The sequence below is a fragment of the Nilaparvata lugens genome, chromosome 6, assembly GCF_014356525.2.
Source record: "Nilaparvata lugens isolate BPH chromosome 6, ASM1435652v1, whole genome shotgun sequence".
Taxonomy (NCBI): Eukaryota; Metazoa; Arthropoda; class Insecta; order Hemiptera; family Delphacidae; genus Nilaparvata; species Nilaparvata lugens.
Window position 1 is genome coordinate 38,534,856 of NC_052509.1, and position 24,443 is coordinate 38,559,298.

General features: G+C 31.8%; 1 protein-coding gene across 1 annotated transcript in view; it reads left to right on the plus strand.

Moving 5' to 3' along the window:
- Positions 1 to 548: 548 nt before the first annotated feature.
- Positions 549 to 24,443, plus strand: part of LOC111062473 (sushi, von Willebrand factor type A, EGF and pentraxin domain-containing protein 1-like) — an 85,523-nt gene continuing 61,628 nt past the window's right edge. Inside the window, exons 1-10 of the mRNA XM_039431451.1 lie at positions 549 to 791; positions 3,790 to 3,948; positions 7,136 to 7,294; positions 8,249 to 8,371; positions 9,296 to 9,554; positions 13,199 to 13,363; positions 13,945 to 14,112; positions 16,387 to 16,566; positions 21,741 to 21,920; positions 23,804 to 23,995. Of these exons, the coding sequence (XP_039287385.1) occupies positions 564 to 791; positions 3,790 to 3,948; positions 7,136 to 7,294; positions 8,249 to 8,371; positions 9,296 to 9,554; positions 13,199 to 13,363; positions 13,945 to 14,112; positions 16,387 to 16,566; positions 21,741 to 21,920; positions 23,804 to 23,995 (1,813 nt within the window). The 5' untranslated portion in view covers positions 549 to 563. The remainder of the gene's footprint in view (positions 792 to 3,789; positions 3,949 to 7,135; positions 7,295 to 8,248; positions 8,372 to 9,295; positions 9,555 to 13,198; positions 13,364 to 13,944; positions 14,113 to 16,386; positions 16,567 to 21,740; positions 21,921 to 23,803; positions 23,996 to 24,443) is intronic.

Below are 24,443 nucleotides of genomic sequence, written 5' to 3' on the forward strand. Positions count from 1 at the left end.
ACAGCTACGGTACGGTACTACTATTATAATACTGCTGCTGCTGCTGCTGCTGCTATGACTACTACCCACTACGACCCAATGTAGTACGATCATTGAACGCTTACCAAAACACGTTTTGTTCAACGTGGAAATCAAAAATGATTAATTCATATGGAAACAGAAGTTGTTTCTTAACTTTTTCATATTTTCAAATAAAAAAGGTAATTCAAAGATTGCTGTGCCACGAGTCAACTGAATTAACGTGTAATAATTTCCAAAAGATAAAAATGTATTTCCAAATACCTTTTATGTCTTATATTGATAACTTGAAATAAAAAATCCTTGCAATCCTTGTGATTGTGATAGAGAAGCGAACCTATGTAGAGAAATGAACCTATTTACTTCATTCAAACACAATTTAGATTACTTAACTTCAATGTTTGGATCTGATCTTTCTAATAGGCAATTTTATCACGGCCGATTTGGAGCAATGCTCCAATAATAGCAAGTCATTCATGTCTAGCAGATTGTATAATATCTTCCGACTGTACTGTCAGTTGTTCAGTTTGTGTTGAATCTAGAAAATGTATTTACAGACAATTTTCCTATTCTCAATACTAGTTGTAGCTTACGGCGATGATGACAAAATTAATCTAGATGTGAACAATGAATTTTTCAGTTTCGGGTCGAAAAAGAAAACTGAATCGATTGCACCCAGTCTTGAAAATTCTGTTTTGAAATCCAAAGTTGAAGTTTTAGGCGAGGTTTTGAAGGAGAAAGTCGACGAATTGAGAGAAGCTGAGAAGACTCGTGTAAGTGAACATTAATATTGGAGTTATTGATATAAATAGCCTATAACAAAATAAACTATTCCAACACATATAAACATATAGAGCTGGCATTCTTGTTGTTGGATAAAATAGGGTTGATCAATTTTCTTATAATAAATGTTATATTGAATTAATTTTTCTCTCAATAACATTATATTACAGTTTGATAGAAAAATCGTACAATAAAACCTCTTGAATGTTATAATTTATTTGGGTTGTGAGACTTTCAATCACTATTATTAATATGAAAATTTAAATTACTTGCTCAAATTCAAACAGTCAGAGAATCATCAATTCTTGATTCACTTGATTAATTATATATCACGAAAACCTGTTAAGGGGGATAATTGGAGCTCTATAATATGATTGAATCACTGTAGTGCTAGGCAAAACATCGTAACTCAATGAAGGAACTAGCATATAGCTACTTACAATAAATTACAGGAATAGTTTAATATACAAATAAAGTAATTCCACTTTGACACTTTGATTAGAATAGTTGTGAGAAATTCTAACTTCAAAGTATCTTGAAGAATAAAAACAATAATAATGAGAAATATTATTGTGTCCAATAACAAGGCAGCTTAGGCTATTATTTTCAAAAGTAAAGATTTAAAAGTACCATAATATTGTTCGATTAATGTGTATGACACACAATGAGCAACTTATAAAAAAAGAGAAAATAAGAGAATTAGCACATTCAATACTCGTAATGTAGGCCTAAAGTATAGCCTCTATCTGCATCAAGAACTATAATGTTATTTTGTTTAATAAGAAATTGTAATGTAATGTGAATTTTGTAGTGTAAGAAATTTATTTTTCCGCTGCTTAGTCTTCAGATAACTTATTAATTTTCCACGAATTTTTAAAAAATCATACTTCTCATATTATCACCGTATGAATTCAGAATTTAGTTCATTATATTAATTATTATTAAAGATGTTCATTAATTTTAATTTGTTTTTTCATTCATTGAAAATTATGAAATTCAAGAATAACTATTTCCAATAATTCATTTAATTATACTATGGTAAGAACTTTTGAATTACTCTACAGGCCTAATTTTGATGATAAAGTATACTTGAACGCCAAAGTTACCTTTCTTAATAAATGTATTTTTAAATCATCATGCAAATTCAAATAATTACATAACATGACTTTGATAGTACGGTACCGTACTGGGCTTTCAATATAAAATAGTGGAAAATAGTTCCTCTAATTTTGCTTCCTTAATATAATTGACCGAAGTGAAGCTGAGGTCTTAGCTTTGACTCGATCGGCTTTTGTCTGTTTGTTTGTACCGCAGTTACAGTCGCAGTTATGAAATTTGGTATGCAAGTTTTTTGAAACAAGGCGCAGAAACGTATGTGTAACGATTTTTGATAAAACCTCTGGTTTTTTTGTAATATTTAAAAAACCGCGAACTAACCTCAATCCAGAAAGGATGTGTCTTTGAAGATACAGCAATTCATCCCCATACTTTTTCGCATCTATTGTTACGAGCACATGGTGGTGAGTCGGTCAGACCGTGGTCTGTCACACTGTGGGACCCACGTTCAATTCTCGTTCCTGCCACATTTATTTTGCAGATAATACTAATATTGTTTCATCTTATTCTAATAATATATCATTATAAAATAAATTGTGATGATTAGATAGAATAATTAAATTGAATCATCTTATTATTATTATTAAATTGATTTAACAATTAATTGGATAAATTATTAAATAAAAATCTTTATTGTATTGGAGTCCAATACTGCAGTTGTAGAGAAAAATTTGTATGTAAAGGTATAAAGGTAATTTTTTCCTTTTTGTGTAGTTGAGAAGTTGATATTGTGGTAACTATTAACATTAAATTAAAAAGACCAACAGATTGTCAAAAAACCACAGATTTATTGATACCGGTACTTAGAAATACCGATTTCGGTAATTACACCATTGTCAATCTCTGATAAACTCTGATAATGACCGAAACCGGTCTTTCTGAGTATCAATAAATCTGTGGTTTTTTGACAATTTCCTAGTCTTTTTCATTTAAAAGGTATGTATTTTTTCAATGGAGAAAATAATAGATGACATGGCTAAATCTCCACAATATACTGTACTTACTGTACTGGCCCTTCTCATTAGATTGAAAGTTGTATTCATGTGCGAGGTCTACTGTTCGCAGAACTACTAGTATATTATGGGGTTTTACAGTACCTCTCGGGCTTAATACCTGTAGTCTTCCTTGTTTTGTTATAAATAAATAAATAGATTATAACGGGAATCTCTTAGAATATTCTCCAAATAAGACTCAGAATTTTCGGTACGGTACCAGTATAGTTCAACTATAGAGATTTATGATAGAAATGAATATTAACGTATTGAATAATATTGATAGTGTTGATAGCGCTTTTAATGTATTAACTCTATTAACTACTCACAATTCACAAAGTGATAATTAATACCGGTAGGTTAATAATGATAATGCTTTATCAACTTTTAATTCGAAATAAAGTAACTATTGATTTGCGGTATTCTACTATTGGCTATAGATTTATTGTGAAAGTGGAATATTGACATTGTGTAGGCTACCTAGTGATAAAATATTGACCTTGAAAATATATTCACAGTGCTTTGTAGATTTAAATCAACTTTCAATACAAAGTAAAAATTGATATTATAGTAGGGTATGTAATTTATATGATAGTAGATGAAGTAGATGTACACATTATTCAATAACCTTGGTCATAAGAAAAACTGAAAAACGTTAGTTAAATGTTATATGGTAGTTGAAATATATCGGCTAATCCAATGCCATGCAGAAGAAATTAAATGAAAAAATCTACGTGAAATTACTTTGCGCAAAGATAAACATTTTTCATTTCACTTACGTTGATTCTACTCCAACTCCTCTGATCCTAATAACTTGAAGCTTGTATGAAAATCTTTGAAATTCTCTTTCCGATTTCAATTAATAAAACAATATTTTTAGTTGTTAGAGTTGGTTTTCCTAGTTGATGCATCGTCGAGTGTAGGCCAGGACAATTTTGCCTCCGAATTGAAGTTTGTGCGAAAACTTTTGGCCGACTTGACAATATCGAGCAATCACACGCGAGTCGCTTTAGTCACATTCTCGTCCGCTGACAAAGTGGTAAGTTCATCAATTTGCTTTTCTTCACTTTTCATTCAACTTTGACCCTATAATATTAATTGTCAACTCTGATTAAAGACCCCATTACACAATCAAAGATTATTGATTTTGTAATAGGTAACATTTTATCAAATACGGGTATTTGATACTCCAAGGACGGGTCTAATATTCAATCAAACCATTGATGGAAGTTGCTCAAAGATCTTTTACCTTTTTACCATGTAATGTTATCCAAAATCAATAGTAATTAATGATCTAAAAGTGTTTAGCTATAAGAATTCAAATTGGCAAAATATAGATTGCTATTTATATTGGTTAGCCTTTCCATCAATAAGTTATACTAATTACGATAAATACGGCACTATGATGATAAATAAATAAATAAATAAATAAATATGATTTTATTGCCGTTAAATTCTTAGAACAATAGGCAAAGTCAAATATTGATTACAGTAAGACAAAAGATAAAATCAAATTTTACAGCAACTTTACATACAAAATTACATTACTGAGTCTTAAAAATAATACAGTACCTAAGTAAACTGTAAGTCAATTGGATTTTTCAAATACATTAATAATATTTATTTGAATGTACAAAACATATTCCTTACAGCACAACTTGAGCCTTCAGAACAATATATAAATACAAATAGAAACCTCTTAACTCTAAGCAACAATTATTTCACTCTCAAAGAACTCTTCAACACTATAAAAAGGATTTATCACAAGCCAATTCAATAATCTCGTCTTAAATTTCTTTTCTGTCTCTAATATTAAATCTGTAGGTAATTTATTGCAAATTTTTATACCAAATGTATCATAACTTTTGGCTGTTTTGGATAACCTATGATAGGGAATATCGATCCTATGACAATTTCTTGTGTTATAGCTATGAGTTTGATGCCTTAATTTTAAATTGGATGAGTTTTTTTTAACATGCAACGATACAGTATATATGTAAAAATTCACTATTGTCAATATTCTAAGCTGGACGAAAAGAGGCTTACAGTGTGCTAGTCTATGAGAATCAGTTAAAACCCTGACCACCTTCTTTTGCAATAATAAATATTCTCTGCATGACTACTATTTCCCCACAGTAGTATGCCATATGTTGCAATACTCTGAAAAAAGGCAAAATATATCGATCTCAAATAATTATCTGGAACATGATTTTCAGTTGTCTGATCAGATAAATCACTCTTGAAAGTTTGCTTGATATATAATTAATATGAGCTTCCCAAGTCAAATATCTGTCAATGAATATCCCCAGAAATTTTACATCGCTTATTGCATCCACACAATCTAAGCCACCTCTAAGGGTGAAGTGCATAGTCTGTGTTTTATTCTCGTTGAGCATGAAGCCGTTAGCCCTAAACCATGTCGCTGCTTGTATCAGAGTGGTCTCAGTTAGATTTTTAAGATTTTGAAGGTCAGTACATTTATTGATAAATGTTGTGTCATCAGCATACAGTATTGAACGGCAATTTAGAACAGCAGGAAGGTCATTTATCATAAGAATAAAAAGCAATGGCCCGAGAACTGATCCCTGTGGGACGCCGAATTTTACACATGCTACATCTGATCTCTTATCTCCAATACACACCACTTGTCTACGTCCCACAAGATAAGTTTTAAATAAGCTAAGATCTGCTCCACAAACGTCATAAAATTTCAATTTATCCAGTAAGAGAGAGTGCACAACACAATCAAAAGCTTTGCTCAGGTCACAAAAGGTCACCTGAGCATACTCTTTATTTTCAAAAGCGCTCAGAATATTCTTGACAAGAGCATCCATGGCTCCAGTAGTTGACCTACCCTTAACAAATCCATTCTGAGCATTACTTATAATATTGTGCTCTTGAAGATATTCATATAACTGCCTATGCATTATGGTCTCAAGGACTTTTGAAAAACATGGCACCAATGAGATGGGACGATAGCTACCTGGAATATCTTTAGGCCCCTTCTTATAGACAGGTACAATTCTGGAAACTTTTAGCACTTCAGGAAAAACTCCATCTCTCAGGCATCTATTTATACAATATGTGAATGGATTTATAATATTATGAATAATTTTCTTCAATAGATTACTTGAGAAGCCGTAAATATCAACACTGGATGAAGCTTTGAAACTAAGTACTATATCAAGCACTTCACGTGTGGAGACTTTGTGAAATGAGAATTTGGGCTTATCCTGGTTATGAGGGAAATTGAAGTTTTCCTCCAATAAATTAATTGCTGTTAAATTGGGCCGGTCAATCTTATCATGAACATCCATTACTGCGTCCAAGAAAAACTTATTCATTTCATTGGGTGTGAATGGAATTGGATCTTTTCGAGCCTCTTCCTGAACAGATTTTATTATTTTCCATGCGGCTTTGCACTTATTACTAGTAGACTCAATTTTAGAAATGTTATATGTTTTCTTAGCTCTATTAATTAACTCCTTATATGATCTTCTAATATCTAAATATGCCTTCCTAGCTTCATCAGTATTATCTCTCCTTGAAATATCTAAATACAACAATACTGTGTTTTTCATTTTCGCTAATTGCGGTGTGTACCAGTTTCTTAGTTTTGTTTTTCTTGTTTTCTTTGCTCCTTGATGATTATTCACAACTATTTTTCTTTCAGGAATGAACATATTAAAATAATAATGTATTATATTGAAAAATCTATTAAATATCTGTTCAGATTTCAAAGAATGAGTTTCACGCAAAAATGTGTTCCAGTCTACATTGGAGAGTGAATTCTTAAATAAGTCGAGATTTTCATCTGTCATTGGCCTAGTTACTACTGTCTTCCTAGTCTTTCTACCGTCCGTATTGGAACAAATATTTAAGTCAACTTTCAATACAAAGTAAAATTGATATTATAGTAGGGTATGTAATTTATATGATAGTAGATGAAGTAGATGTACACATTATTCAATAACCTTGGTCATAAGAAAAACTGAAAAACGTTAGTTAAATGTTATATGGTAGTTGAAATATATCGGCTAATCCAATGCCATGCAGAAGAAATTAAATGAAAAAATCTACGTGAAATTACTTTGCGCAAAGATAAACATTTTTCATTTCACTTACTTTGATTCTACTCCAACTCCTCTGATCCTAATAACTTGAAGCTTGTATGAAAATCTTTGAAATTCTCTTTCCGATTTCAATTAATAAAACAATATTTTTAGTTGTTAGAGTTGGTTTTCCTAGTTGATGCATCGTCGAGTGTAGGCCAGGACAATTTTGCCTCCGAATTGAAGTTTGTGCGAAAACTTTTGGCCGACTTGACAATATCGAGCAATCACACGCGAGTCGCTTTAGTCACATTCTCGTCCGCTGACAAAGTGGTAAGTTCATCAATTTGCTTTTCTTCACTTTTCATTCAACTTTGACCCTATAATATTAATTGTCAACTCTGATTAAAGACCCCATTACACAATCAAAGATTATTGATTTTGTAATAGGTAACATTTTATCAAATACGGGTATTTGATACTCCAAGGACAGGTCTAATATTCAATCAAACCATTGATGGAAGTTGCTCAAAGATCTTTTACCTTTTTACCATGTAATGTTATCCAAAATCAATAGTAATTAATGATCTAAAAGTGTTTAGCTATAAGAATTCAAATTGGCAAAATATAGATTGCTATTTATATTGGTTAGCCTTTCCATCAATAAGTTATACTAATTACGATAAATACGGCACTATGATGCTACTTTATTTACTGTATTGTTATTTCATTTCTATAGGCTACTACATTCCTTTATTGGTCCTTGGAAGTTTTTTGTCCCCTTTACCATAGTTCCTTCAAAGTAGAATTGTGTAATCTCATTTCAGTAAAATCATTCTATTTCCTATTCTATTGCCTTATTGTAAATATTATAGTCATAGGTTTCTTACCTTGACTGAAAGAATGGATAAATTTGATGTGAGCTACTGTCTATATGTGATTTTATTCATCATTATAATGTGGAATCTGAACTGCTAAATGAAATTTCAACAAAATTGTTAGATATAAGTTAGGATTGAATTTTCTACATGAATTTTTAAACTGGCACTGGTCTAATGGTCTAATTAGAAACTTGACCTACGGTACTGGAATCTTGAAAAAAAATTATAGGCCTATAACCATTCTAGGTAAATTAAGAATCTATATAATATTCAAAATTTTAAGTGAATCAGGTAATTAGTTCAGACGTGCTTCATTCGTGAATTTCCTATCCCTTACGTGTATAAGCCAATTCTTTCCTTTATTATATTATAGATTATTAGCATAATTTCTGCTTTCGAATTCCAGATTAGACACATTGATCAAATAAGCGGTGGCGGCTTGTCACATAACAAATGTGAATTGATGAATTTGGACATTGATTATTCTGGCGGAGGAACTTTCACGTTGGGAGCTGTTCTGAATGCTCAGGTGAGAGACCATTCTCACCATTCTAACACTACCGGTACCTATCAACCAACAATCAACATTTTTAATACCTACTGTACTTGATGGATTTAACATTCAACTCAGACTCAACAAGGTTTAGTCTGAACCTACTAGCATTTAAACCGTGTTTTCAACTGGAGAAAATTGTGTTGTAAAATAATGCAAAAAAGTGAGTTTTGTAGGTATCGAACCCGCAACCTTTGATTCATGAACTGCGCTCGCTACTAACTAAGCTACGAAGTCACTTTTTGGAGAACGACCTGTTTGTTTGGGCTTTTATAGTTACGTAAGCCTTGAATCGCTAATTGAATAAATTTGTTCAAATTATTAAATTGGAATTAATTGATCAATAGCAATAAAAATAAGTCCATGTTCATCCTCGGTAAGTTTAGAATCTTTATACAAAATTCCAAGTTCAGTAGATCTGACGTCATTTGTGTATGTCCTATCCCGTACATGTGTGTAAGACGATTCTTTTCTTTATTATATTATAGAAAAAATTACTTATCTCATGTTTACAGCTTTTTGTAAATGTATATAAATAATGTAGCCTATGTACCTATATAACTGCATTTAGGCTATCTGTTTGTGTAATTGCAACTTTGTTCATTTACAGTTGTGATAGCCTACACATAACATGTAGTCACTGCAGAGAAAAATTGTTTGTCCCAACTTTGAGCACCTGAACGTCCAAACAGGGATTTCACATTAAATTTTCAACACCATTCAATTTTAATACTGTGTTTATTTATTTATTTATCTTCTATTGATAAATTTATTCATTCTATTTGATTTAACAAATAATTATTTAACGTACCTTATTTTACGTATTTAGTTATGAATTTTTTCCCATGCAACTATGCATTGTTGACATTTTGTAAGTAACGATTTGTGAATCGATGACAGGAGCTGTTCTCACTAGCTCGTCCTGGCGCCCGGTGTGTCCTGTTCCTAGTTACGGACGGCTTCTCGAACGGAGGCGACCCGCGTCCCGTGGCGGCGTCTCTGAAGGCGGAGGCCGACGTCGAGATATTAACATTTGGAATCAGCACTGGCAACACCGCTGAATTGGTCGACATGGCCTCCACACCTGCTCACCTCCACTCCTTCCTACTCGACAGCTTCACTCAGTTTGAGGCTTTGGCTAGGCGCGCTCTACATCACGGTAAATTAACTAATCTACTATATATATTTTACCTATATAAACCAATCAATAATTATTATATAAATATATTATGGAAAATATGCAAGCAATTTTTTTTCAATAACTATTATTCAAAAATCAGACTGTAGTGTCGTCAAAATAGTTCAAAAGCAAATTTTTAATTACATTCGAGTGGTGTCCTGGGACTCATGCCAACACTCAAGGTTTCTCTTCTGTTAGGAGTGCAGAAGGAAATTTAATTTGCAGTACAGTTTGTATGATGTATTAATTGATACAAATCATATTTTATCACGGAGTAAATGAAGAACATTAGGTACATTGTTATGTCTTCAGTGTTTTTATTCATGAAGTTTGTAACTAATTCTCTTCTGCAAATAAATTTCAATTTTATTAAATCAATTGATTTTCATATTATGTTTCTCATGTTTGTCTTCACTCTTCATAATCACGATTAATTTCATTTTTGTATTATATTCCATTTCATTTTGTTTATTGCTTCAAAAGATTAAATAAATTTTATCTTTTTCAATTTTTTAGCATGAAACCTAATACTACCAGTCTAAGAGAAAAACCATCGCCTTTTGATAGACCTGGTTATTATTAATATCACAATTTTTTTTTCACCGAGAAACTGATTACCGTACCACCATTTGTATTCTAACCTATTCATTTAATCAGTCGATTCAGGAGTTCACAGCACTTCCTCAATTGTTTTTGTGCATTTAGTCTAATGGTATCGATCATTGGTCAATTATTGGCATTTTGAAATTCTTTAAAAGGTCTCTGTTTGAAGAGAGATGTGTAGTATGGGTTTGATAAGATGCGTATAAACATTTAACTTGATATTATAAACTATCAGCAATTAATTTCTTACAACATAGGTACTAGGAGGCTATATAGGTTGAATTCATTCTAAGATTTTTTCTACTGAAAAGACTTTTCTTTTAGTTTGTATCGTATTTCTCTTGTAATTTGACAAGAACATTATATTTGGTTTGCAGTGAATCTGAAGTATGGTATTTAATTTTCTATTATTTTGTAACTTCCATTTTTGTAATTTCCTTCATAGTAGTTATAACGATCATCATGAGAAAACAATCATCACACTGGAAAATGTGTCGATATTATTATAGAGAAAATATACTGTTAGTCAAACATTATTTGTCTATCATCGTTATTATTCATCTGAAAAGATAAGTTACCTTCAATCGTCAGAATTCATATTCGTCAATAATTATTCTTATTTTCAATTCATGCAATTAAATTTATTTATTTTTCAAAATCATAATACACGAATATGAAATACAATATATACAATATAACACAACATTTTATTGTAAATTCTATTATTATTTTTCCGGGTATCATTTCAAGGATCTTCAGTTGTGAATAGGGTACCGTATCAAAGATCCAAATTATGTTGCAGTTTTAAAAATAGTTATTTGTGCAACTAGTGCGCAAAGTGACAGTTTGTTGCACTGAGAGAAACGTTTATGCCCCAGCTGTAGGCGAGGGCGGAATGGCTTCTTGAGTGCAGCAGAGGAAATTTGCTCATGTATTTCACATTAAACTTTTCATACAGTTACTATTGAATATGAGAAGTGGTTGATTATGGGTAAAATGATGGCTGAAATCCATCAAATGTTTGTGTGTGTGATTCTGTTATTAATAACAACCTTTAATTCATTTAAAAATTAATAATCCAATTGAAGTTGAAAATTCCAAGCCAAAGTTCTCATTTTTATTCATTCAAGAATCAGAAAAAATACAGATAGAACAAAAAATTTACATTCAAAATACACGCCAACAGCAGTGGCGGCTCGTCCTATGTGTTCAATGGTTCATTGAACCCCCAGAATTGAATCAACTTCCTATACAATGATGAATTTGCAACTCAAATAATTATATTTCTATTTTATACTCATTAAATTACATCACAACATTTTTCATCTACGTAAACTTAATGTCGATGTTTTGCGGCCGGTGCCTGAGAGCCCGGAGTGGCTTGCTTGAAACAGCACCGAATGGAATGACGATGGAATGGTGGAGATGGAAAGCAGTGTTCATTTCCCGATGTGAACCCAGAAACAGGGCTGGGTATGGTAGTGGAACGGAGGAGGGGAATCGGTTTGCTAGCACGGATTTGGTTCACAATCCTGTGTGAACCAAGTTTGCACGAGTTCATCCGAGAGTAGCCGAACCTAGCCGAGGCAAGTGAAGCATTCGGTAAACCTCGGAATGAATCGTGAGTATTCGTGATATGGATACAGTGCCATCTTGAACTTGCTTATAACCAATAATTTAAATTTGGTGGCAGTAAACAGTAAAAAAGCGGTAAACAAGAAGTAGCCTAAGCGTGACAGTTTTGAGGTTATACGGTATGGTTACGGGTATACACTGTTTACAGTTGTGATAGATCTCACTGCATTTTTCGTTATATAAATTTGTTTTGCGTGTAGAAGAATATAGTAATTTCTAGTGTGTTTTTTTGTATTCGTGAGTATTTCTAGTGTGTTCATTTTCTTTTAGTGAGAGTGTGAATATAATTTATTGTGTTACTGTAACAGCATTTTGATGAAGAAATATGAATAAGGTTCAGTATTTGTTAAATACAAACAATATTAATATTGAGGGTAGGTGTAAAATAAACATAATGGTGACCAACTCTCGAAGTAAAATCAAACAAGAAAATATGAACAGGACAAAAAATTTATATTTGTAGAAAATAAGCTCAACCTTTGGGGTGTAATTATTATCGATCACGTTTACACTTGATTATGCGCAATACTCTACATCCTATTGACCTTTCTCTCCAATAGATCATGAGGTTGAACCCCCAAGCTAGAAGATCACGAGCCGCTACTGGCCAACAGCTGATTGGGATGGCTGCAAGGTTGGTGAACCGACAAGCGCGCGACCTAGTGGGAAGAATCATACCTAAGTTTGTTTCATCCAGCTAAAAAGTACTGAAACAGTATTCAGAAATTTAGACTTCTGCTCAAATTACCGAGAAAAATGCTCAAAGTAAACTGAAAAATATTTATAAAAATAACATAGACAACAGAGAATATCTATTGTAGTATTCTTATGTTTTTATTATTTTTATTTATATGGATATTGAACGGTAATCATTTAACCTCAAAATTCGAATTTTATAATGTATATTTGCTACTTTTCTCATTGCTTGCAGTTGAAATAATAATTATCAATAGAAAAGAACTATTATTATATTTTATTATTAAATGATGAGAATTCGTAAATGATGATTATTTAATTATGATTTAGATGAACATTATTCTTGTTTTGGATTTCTAGATTGGGTTTCATCATAAATGTAGGGTAGCCATTGAAATGATTCTTATCTAAATCTAACCACAGTCATTGTTACCAACTTAATTTTTGTTTTCGTGCACTAATTCTCCATATAACCCACCAACTATTTTGTGTTGCCATGTTGCAAATCTGGAGTACGCAAAGTAATACTTTGCGCACGAGAGCGGAAAAGTGATTCTTTGTGTTCTGTAATCAGTGCAGGAATGGTCACTTTTCAAGGTAACTGTAGGAAAATATTATTTTCACGTTCAAAATCAAATGTTTTTGAGTAAAATATGATCACTTACAGATCATAATTTTAATCTTTTCAGATTTGGCAATGGGACATTACATTGCAGTTGAGACAAGCCACTGTAGAGATGAGTGTGCACCTTCGGCTGTGTGTGGCTGTGGACTGAGAACCGGTTTTTATTCCTGCCTGTGTCCGCCTGGCTTCTATGGTCCGGCAACGGCTGATTCTTCCGAGCCATGCATTAGTATGTATCTCTCTTGAAAGACTTCAACAAAAGTTGACGTTTCTACAAAAGTATCAAGTTTTCAACAAAGTACTGTGGGTATCAAGTCAATCTTCAAAGTAAAATAGGTGATAAAGACATATGAATAGCTTGGTAATTTAACTTGGACAGAATATTGTTATGTGGATTGAAAAGTAAAAAGTGACTTAACCTGCTTATTTCCAACTCATAATCTAAATTTGAGAGAGTAATATTGAAAGGTTTGATTGTTTTTGCTTTTCCAATTCTATTTTAATGATAAGTAATTTTTTACTGATGAATTAATAAATAAATAAACTAATAGGTTTATTATATTCACTTGCACTCCAATCTTTATTAGAACTGAATAAATTTTTATTGTAAGGTACTATACCGTATAATATATTTCCTAACTATTAAAGTCTTTCTACATAAGGGAAGAGAAATGATTACCGTAATTATTATATTACTAGTTATAAAGCTCATGTAATACTAATTTTTGTTTAAAATGTATTTTCCCATTTCCTACTTTAAATTGAAAATGTTTGTCAAGTCATTGTGTTATGAGTGTTTGTTTGTTACAGTGTGTCCAAATGGAACATACAGTGACGGGCTTGTGCCTGGTGATATAACAGTATGCACACCTTGTCCTGATGTCAATCACAATACCAGATTTCCAGCTAAGGCTTTTGAGGATTGCTATTGCAAACAGGGCTACAAAACTGCTGAGGATGATCCAAGTCAATGTGAAAGTAGGTTGATGCACTCTCTCAATGTACAATTGTTGGCAATTTCGTTTTCATTCTAGAAAAGGCCTACCGGTAGCCTACTTATCAAATACGTAGGCTATATTAGAATGATGATGGAAGTGATTCAAGAGCACCATATTATATTTCTTCATAACAGAGGAAATCATATAAAGAAAAAAATGAAATAATTACAAAGTATATGATATATGGTGATGAATAACATGTTGATTGAATACAACAGATGCATTCATGCAAGCATGAGCTTTTATTATATAAATAGAGATAGAGCGAGAGAATTGAAATTTAATAAGTTTAATTTAATGTTTATTGAATGATAGAATATGCAGAATAGAACAAAATAAGACAGCACTTTAATTTTCAGTTATGTGCTATCGAAATCTTTATATATAGGTAATATGGTTTTTTGGCACCTACCGTACGTACAACTGTATCAAGTCCTAAACTGTATTGGTTCATCAATCTTCCATTATCTCCTCTTCTATTACCCACGAATGAATCTAGGCTTATTGGTGCAAAACTCTTATCAAAATAAGAATTTATTCTAAGCCAGTCGAATGATATTATTTATTATATAGACCAGTCAACAATACTAGCATTATGTACGATAAGTTGAATAGAATCGATACCGTAACAATCATTAGTAGAATCAAACAACTGCTCACATAAAATAATAATTGTTATGTAGGTACTTTTAAAAAAATATGATCAAGACATATGTTTGCAATTTTAGAAGACAAATTTTAGAGTTAGATTATATTGAATATATTTTTTATAATAAATTACCGTACTCAGTTGAGTAAGATCAAGAAAAGCATCATGGTGAGCTAGAATGATCATAATAGAATTTGAAAAAGCATTTATGATAGGATGTACAACAGCGGTTCTCAACCAGTTTTGATTCGCGGTACCTATCAAAAGCTCCTTCAAATTCTCTATGGCACACCATTTACGCCCCGGTACAAATGAACATTCATTTTTGTTTACTTAATTAAAAAAACAGCAAATGCACATAGAAAAGAGAACCCATTCATATGTATAATCCGTAATGTTGGCAATGTATTCAAGTTTTGCTTTTGTTGAATGGGTTTTATTGTAGTATGATTGAGCGCGTTGATCATTACAAATACCTGGGCGTTGTCTTGGATTGCAAGATGAGTTGGGTACAACATGTCCAGTGTGCTAAGAATAGGCTCAGAAAGCTGCTTCACGCATTTTCAGAGCTTAGTAATGTTCTGAGTGTGGATCAGTGCAAAGTAGTTTACTTTGCATATGTCCAATCTATAATAATATATGGAATTCTAGCTTGGGGAGGGGCTACCTCCTCAGTCATTGAGCCTCTTACAGTCACCCAAAGATCAATTATAAAAACAATTTTAAAGAGAGACTTTAGATACCCAACAATACAATTGTTTATGGAATTTCCCGTAATGAATGTTAGACAGCTTTTTATTAAATCTTTGTTGATCCACATAAAAAAATACAAAACTGAACTTCTGGGATAAACAGTTAACCATAGCTACTCAACTCGCCACAGATCCAATTATTACAACTTTGAGATACCTCAGCTGACTCACGGCTCTGAATTGACAAATCCTTCATACCTGGCCCATATCTTGTACAGAAACGTGCCAGGGGTGATTAGGAAAGCAGAGGCGTATAGTTTGGTAGTGTTCAGGAAGAGGGTGGACAGGTGGCTGTACCAGATTGGTTGGGAAGCTTCAGAAGAATTACTCCAATCTCGTTATGCTTGGTGACCAACACGACTTCAAGGTTTCCAGACAATTGATTGGTATTTATTTTATCATTGATATAACCGGTTTGACTGTTTTGCCTTTCTGGTTTATGCTTTTTTTTCATTCACTCTTCTGAGAATTTCTTGAATCCCTGCCACTGCGGTCCTCAATAAAATATTGTTTTTTCTTCTTTATTTATTCTATTAATCAATCAATGTATTGAGTATACTTATTCCTACATACTCATTCTTCAATATACATCAGCACAATGTAATATCTATTTTTTAATCAGAATATTAATAATACATCCATAATATAAGTGTATTCTCTATCATCTACTTCTATGAGCACTGAGCAGATTAAGCTTGTGTATAAAGTGGAACTCCCCCCCCCTACACACAGATGGATAGACTAGTAGGGGGATTCCAAAATATGTTGTATATTGTATTTCTTATTCGTGTATTATGTTTTTTGGAAATAAAATGAATTTAATTGAATTGAATTGAATGTGTTAAATGTTGAGTGGTGCACTGTCCGGACTTGGATGTGCCGGAGAATGGGTTCATGGTGCACGGATGGTGTAGCACCCTGATGAACGCCGCGTGTGGGGTGCGCTGTGACAGTGCACACACGCTGGATGGCTCCAGCATCCGCATCTGTCTGCCCAACGGCACCTGGTCCGGCATCCCCGTCACTTGTACAAGTAAGTTATGCAGTCATTGAAATTGAAATTTGCCGCCTTACAAGATTGGCCACTAATCAAGCAAATGAATGGGAAAGGAACAAAACTGTTAATTCCTGAATTTTCATAAAAGCTGCCTACACCATAAAGGTGAACATTATGGAACAAATCATTTCACAATAAAAGGTGGCAGAAAATTATTGAAATTATGAGAGTACATTCTTCAGGTAGCCTTTAGTCTATCAAATGAAATTTGATTTAACAAAATATTTATTCTAGAAAAATGTAGCCTATTTCATAGAATAACTCAAATTAAATTATGCCGTGCTACCAATTTCTCCTAAATAGGTTGGATAGCATTTCACACCTATTAACCTACAGGAAGTTATCGGCTCCAAAGTGGTAGATTCTTGATAAACTATGAATGGATCTATCGCCTATGAATGAGAAATCCAGTTTTCAGAGCAAACCAACTTATAATCTTCAGAAGAATTTTGGCAATATACAACACAAATCCACAATACAATACCTTACACACTTAAACATCCTAGCATCATTACAAGCTAAAATACTTATCCAGTTTATATAGTTGAAAACAATGGCTATAGGCTTGTATACACACAAAACAATTTTATACAAAGTTAGAACACCATAAAACTGTTTAAAAACTCAATTTAAAACATTATAAATTTCAATTAAACAGAAAAATATTCAGAGAGCACAAAACATTTTCCATAGCCAGCCATCATTTTTCTAGAGAAGAACAAGCACAAAGTACAGAGCAAAGACCACACCTCAAAATCAGTGTCAACGTTATGGACATGTCATTGATATTGAATTCCAAAAAATTATAAATTACAAGTTTAGAATTTACATTTTATATTTGTTCTCAATAAAACTTTATTTCGAAACTGTTATTTTAAATTTATATATCATCTATATTTAAATAATCTATTAATAATTCTGTTTCTCTGTTTTGGTATACCATGGAATGCAACACAATTATTTACGATAAATTCTCAGTTAAAAAGTTGTCCACATATCGATTACTCTGATATTTACTATCAAGTTTTATAGATCTCGAATTGAAGATTCGATTTTAATCGAGAAAAAATGTAATATTACAAATACCCCCCTCTTGACATAAAAAATTTTACTGTTTGAGAATTTAAAGAAAAAAAATTACATTGAAACAAATGGAAATTGTTGAAATTAAATTTGAGAACAGTAACAATTTTTTCTATAAAAACATTACATGTCAACTATAATTGAAAATTATTATAAAAATTCATCAATAGCATTTGTTATACGTTTCCGAACAATATTTCAAAGTATAGAATATCGAAATTACTGTTGATTTAGCTACATAATTAAGGAAAATATCTCAACACAAAATTTAATATATATATATAAAGAATAGTTTTTGAAATTGCACATAAATTTAATAGATAGAAAAATTCAATTTTTTATTGCATGAAAATTTAGTATGTTGAACAAAAAAATTTTTTTTTTAAATGAATTGATGAATTGTTACATTTAATTTTCACATAAAATTTCAATAAATCAAAAAATGTTCATTTCTTTCACTATTGATGCAGTTGATTTTATCGATGCAAATTTTGGAAAACAGTCCGTTAAGGCACTCAGTATGAATTTCAGTTTAGTGTGACTCCAGTGTGATGACATCAGTGTTGGGCTGATCCGAATACTCGTAGTGTTGGGCTGATCTGGATGCACGTAGTGTTGGGCTGATACTTGTAGTCGACTGATGCATACCAAACTCGATACAGGTGACATCTCAGTTAGCATTGCCTCATGCTTGTAGTAGATGGCTGCATACCAAACTCAATACAGGTGACATCTCAGTTAGCATTGCCTCATGCTTGTAGTAGATGGCTGCATACCAAACTCGATATAGAGTCACGTAAATTTTGTATCATATAATTATACAATGTACATTTCAGGCTTGAAATGACAATGTAATTTGTTTTTTTTTGAAAAGAGATAGACGCTGCATACAGGATTAACTTAGGTGAGGATTAATTTAGGTAAGGTTTGGTTTTTTGATATTTTCAGCTTTCAAGGTTTAAAGTTCTGCATACAGGAATAATTTAGGAGAGGATTTTTTGAATCAATTCTTTCATGATACTGTGACTGTTATTCTGAATTCAAAGTTGTGAATGTGAACATGGATGGCAATTACCTCCAGGTAATGTGGTAGTGTTGAAGTTTGAGTTACATGGTCAGCAATAGGCGTTGGCATTGTCATTGGCATATGCTTTGGTGTCGGCATTGTCGTAGGCATTGGCATCAACATTGGCGCAGGCATTGGCATCGGCGCAGGCATCGGCGTAGACATTGGTGTAGATATCGGCGTTGGCATTGGCGTAAGCATCAGCATAGATATTGGCGTAGTTATTGGTGTAGATATTGGTGTAGATATTGGCGTAGATATCGGCGTAGTTATTGGTGTACATATTGGCGTTGGCATTGGCATAAGCATCAGCGTAGATATTGGCGTAGTTATTTGTGTAGATATTGGTGTTGACATTGGCATTGATAGTCAATTAATGAGTCACACTAGTTCGAAAATCACCCAAATGTTCTTAACACTCTTCATAGCATTCACTTGTTGCTGATTTTGAGATTCACATGATAATTATTTCGATGTTAATGTCCATGCTGTACCTGTTATCTTAAAATGCTTATAAACTGAAAAGAAAATTTTTATTAGGCTACCAATACAATCTAATACACATGAAAATTATTTCTAAGTATATAATCAATATAAAAATGAAATTTGTTAACATCTTATTATACAGTCAGCAATACATAAATTGTGAAATTTGGAGACAACAATTACAAAATTTCAATAAAAAAATTTCATTTTCATTTATTCACTGTTCAAATAACAAAATTTAATCCATTCTTCAAAATTTAGAACATAAACAAATACATGTTACGTAAATTTCATAACACTCTGTATCATTATCAAAATTGTAAAAAAAATCAGATCATCACAACAAAAATAATTTCAATACATATTTCAATAATATTTCAGACAATTGGTCTTCTATTCACAATCATTTCATAATACAATATATCTGCATTTCATTATCATTTAGTATAACATTTCATTTATAGCATTTATAGCAAATTCATTCACATTTATGATTTATCATTCAGGGACTCAAAATTATTTATGTGGACACATTTATAAATTTTCATTTTAATTTTTTGTTCAAATATTGTATAAAAAGCAAATTATTTAATATTATTAATCATTGTTTGTTGGATACTATAGTTTATTTTGACTTTTCAATGTTCTAAACACAAACTACATTTCATGACAAAACTTTACTATCAATCATTAAACAAGAAATCATTCAAAACATCAATAATATTTTGCTTCAAAGGCAATCAATATTCATAAGTAATCATCTGCATCTATGGCAATCAACATAAGTAATCAACACAAAAAATATTATCTCATTACTGCCTCTCTAAGTCATAACCTCTGTTATTCCTTCTTTAGGCAATAATGGGTTTCCATCTCAAAAAACAATCACATACCAGCAAAATTCTAATCAACAAACCCCACTAAAAATTCTACATACACTCCAGCATCCATTTCAAACGATAATCAATCATATCAAAATTTATAGAACAAACAGTTTTTAAAATTTAGAAAAAGACATCAATTACAAAAACTTTAGAAAATTTTAATCTTTAACTCATTTCAATTAATAATATGACAAGACGTTTTTATTTAATGAAAACATTATTATCAAGTTAACTTTCATTTATATTGAACATCTCATATATATGGTGACACAATTCATTAATACTTTCAAATTTTGAAGTATTATTATTATAACAAAAGAATTTATACATAAGATTAAATTTCAGCATGTTCTAAATTGTACCATTTATTTTTTAAATAATTTCAGAATTTGAAGACTGTATAATAAGTACAAACATTTCAATATTACAATACAAAGACAATCAAGATGAATAATGGGTAAATAAGTTCCCTAAAAAATACAAATAAGAGAAAAAGAAAAATTGAGTAAATAAATTTCCTAAATAATACAAGGAAGAGAAAGATTAATTAGAGCCCATCCTACATGTCAGTTCTAAACTTTCATAAGGAAGTATATTTAATAAAAATATACTGAAAATAGAAAAATTGCAAAATGGGTTAAAAGCCCAGAAGAAAATTATAACCTAATTACATATGGCTTATGGCACGATATGCAATGAAAGATGAGAAAATGGGACATAATTGCTCTGAAAAACCTAGTTACCTGATATGATACCTGACAAAGAATAGACATAATTAAAATATGTAATACATGATGAAAAAATATACTGCAAGCAAACAATTATTTACACTACAATAGATAGATTTTAAAAAGTTAAGTTTTATCAACAATTTAAAGATTAGGAAAATAAGCTACTATTTTAACTTCCAAAATTATTTCAGAAAAAAAATACAAATTTAAATGACTATGGACAAGATTGGTTAAGATATGCATCATAGAAGAATTTTACTGAACATTACACAAAGACAGGAAAGATCGAAATTTGAAAAGATTAAGGGCCAAGAAAAATAGGCTACAGGAAAGGAAAAAGACACAATTATGGACTCTTACCATACACTGCGTAGCGATTATGCTATTCTGAATCCCGGCATAACACAGGATTCATAATCATTGTGTGCTGGGGAATACCCTTTCATCATTGATATAACCGGTTTGACTGTTTTGCCTTTCTGGTTTATGCTTTTTTTCATTCACTCTTCTGAGAATTTCTTGAATCCCTGCCACTGCGGTCCTCAATAAAATATTGTTTTTTCTTCTTTATTTATTCTATTAATCAATCAATGTATTGAGTATACTTATTCCTACATACTCATTCTTCAATATACATCAGCACAATGTAATATCTATTTTTTAATCAGAATATTAATAATACATCCATAATATAAGTGTATTCTCTATCATCTACTTCTATGAGCACTGAGCAGATTAAGCTTGTGTATAAAGTGGAACTCCCCCCCCCCCTACACACAGATGGATAACTAGTAGGGGGATTCCAAAATATGTTGTATATTGTATTTCTTATTCGTGTATTATGTTTTTTGGAAATAAAACGAATTTAATTGAATTGAATTGAATGTGTTAAATGTTGAGTGGTGCACTGTCCGGACTTGGATGTGCCGGAGAATGGGTTCATGGTGCACGGATGGTGTAGCACCCTGATGAACGCCGCGTGTGGGGTGCGCTGTGACAGTGCACACACGCTGGATGGCTCCAGCATCCGCATCTGTCTGCCCAACGGCACCTGGTCCGGCATCCCCGTCACTTGTACAAGTAAGTTATGCAGTCATTGAAATTGAAATTTGCCACCTTACAAGATTGGCCACTAATCAAGCAAATGAATGGGAAAGGAACAAAACTGTTAATTCCTGAATTTTCATAAAAGCTGCCTACACCATAAAGGTGAACATTATGGAACAAATCATTTCACAATAAAAGGTGGCAGAAAATTATTGAAATTATGAGAGTACATTCTTCAGGTAGCCTTTAGTCTATCAAATGAAATTTGATTTAACAAAATATTTATTCTAGAAAAATGTAGCCTATTTCATAGAATAACTCAAATTAAATTATGCCGTGCTACCAATTTCTCCTAAATAGGTTGGATAGCATTTCACACCTATTAACCTACAGGAAGTTATCGGCTCCAAAGTGGTAGATTCTTGATAAACTATGAATGGATCTATCGCCTATGAATGAGAAATCCAGTTTTCAGAGCAAACCAACTTATAATCTTCAGAAGAATTTTGGCAATATACAACACAAATCCACAATACAATACCTTACACACTTAAACATCCTAGCATCATTACAAGCTAAAATACTTATCCAGTTTATATAGTTGAAAACAATGGCTATAGGCTTGTATACACACAAAACAATTTTATACAAAATTAGAACACTATAAAACTGTTCAAAAACTCAATTTAAAACATTATAAATTTCAATTAAACAGAAAAATATTCAGAGAGCACAAAACATTTTCCATAGCCAGCAATCATTTTTCTAGAGAAGAACAAGCACAAAGTACAGCAAAGACCACACCTCAAAATCAGTGTCAACGTTATGGACACATCATTGATATTAAATTCCAAAAAATTATAAATTACAAGTTTAGAATTTACATTTTATATTTGTTCTCAATAAAACTTTATTTCGAAACTGTTATTTTAAATTTATATATCATCTATATTTAAATAATCTATTAATAATTCTGTTTCTCTGTTTCGGTGATACCATGGAATGCAACACAATTATTTACGATAAATTCTCAGTTAAAAAGTTGTCTGCATATCGATTACTCTGATATTTACTATCAAGTTTTATAGATCTCGAATTGAAGATTCGATTTTAATAAAGAAAAAATGTAATATTACAATTATCATATGAAAAATTTAATCATTGATATGCATTCATGCATTTACATTATTTTTCATTAATCATATTAAAACTAGTAGTCACTCTGACTAACCATTAATTTTTCGTCAATATATCTTTAATCTAAATCATTTTTCTTATTAACGTCTTCCAGTGAAGTCCTTGGTTATTTTCTATAAAATATAATTATACTACCGGTACATTCTTTCCATTCACTGCAATTCTTACTATTATGTAGAATTATATTTTCTCATAAACAGGATTTTATACATTTTTATTTTTACTCCACTAGCCCTATACTCGAAGGGTTTTGACCTCTTCAATCGCCTCGTGAGTTGAGTATTGTCCAGCAGTTGGATGACCTCTATGTTGTCGTTCTGATCAAGACGTGACTCACGTTGGGCTGGCAATCGTCTTATTTCGCTGGTCACATAGATGATGCGATTTTACATTTATGAATTAATTTATCAAAGCAGGTTGAATCTAGAAGTTGTAATATGGAAAAGGGTGAGAAACTGATAACTCCTCCAACTATTTTTCCATGTAGGTGTGTTATATCAAGAAGGCTTTCAAAAATGGATTGATAATTTAGAATTTAGGCCCAACAATTCTTCCATATAGGTGTGTTATATCAAGAAGGCTTTCAAAAAGGAATTGACAATAATGAATTTAGGAGTGATATGGGAGCCGGTATGGGAGAAATGGAAAGCTCCATCATCAACATTTTCCTGTACATCAGGAAGACCTTATAAATCATCAATAAAATGGAATTTTTTCAGTTAAACGTTGTCCAAGACTACCTATTATTGAGAACGGAAACCTGACCTGTTATCCGGACGAACCAGAGCTTGACTCACCTGTGGACGCCGAGTGTGTTGCCACGTGTGATGATGGATTTTTTCTGATTGGCTCCAAGAAACGCACCTGTCTCCCTCTGTCTAAGTGGGATGGAAGATCCAATATATGCAAAGGTATAATTGAATCATTATTTATTTCAATATTTCTGTAAAATGAGTCAGCCAGGACTTATATTATATTATTACACAATATTCCTACATTGTTATTTGACCACTTTTTTGTTATTAAAAAGAACGACTAGCAGTCAAATTTCTCCAATAAATGAACTTATTCCCTTACAGTAATGAAATTATTCACTAAGGCTACTGTAAGTGAATAAATTCATTTATTGGAGAGATTGGACTGCTAGTTGTTCTTTTCAATAACAAAAAAGTGATTAGATAGTAAGCAGTTCGTGATAGAAAACAACATTGAAGAATTGTTATTTGATTTGTGTAGGGGAAGAAGTGGACTCATGAAAATGAATTGAAGATTCATAACATTATTCTGTCAGTCAAAAATTAATCAAAGTAATATAGACGGAATATGAGTTTCATTGAAGGAGCTTTCGAGCAATGTCCT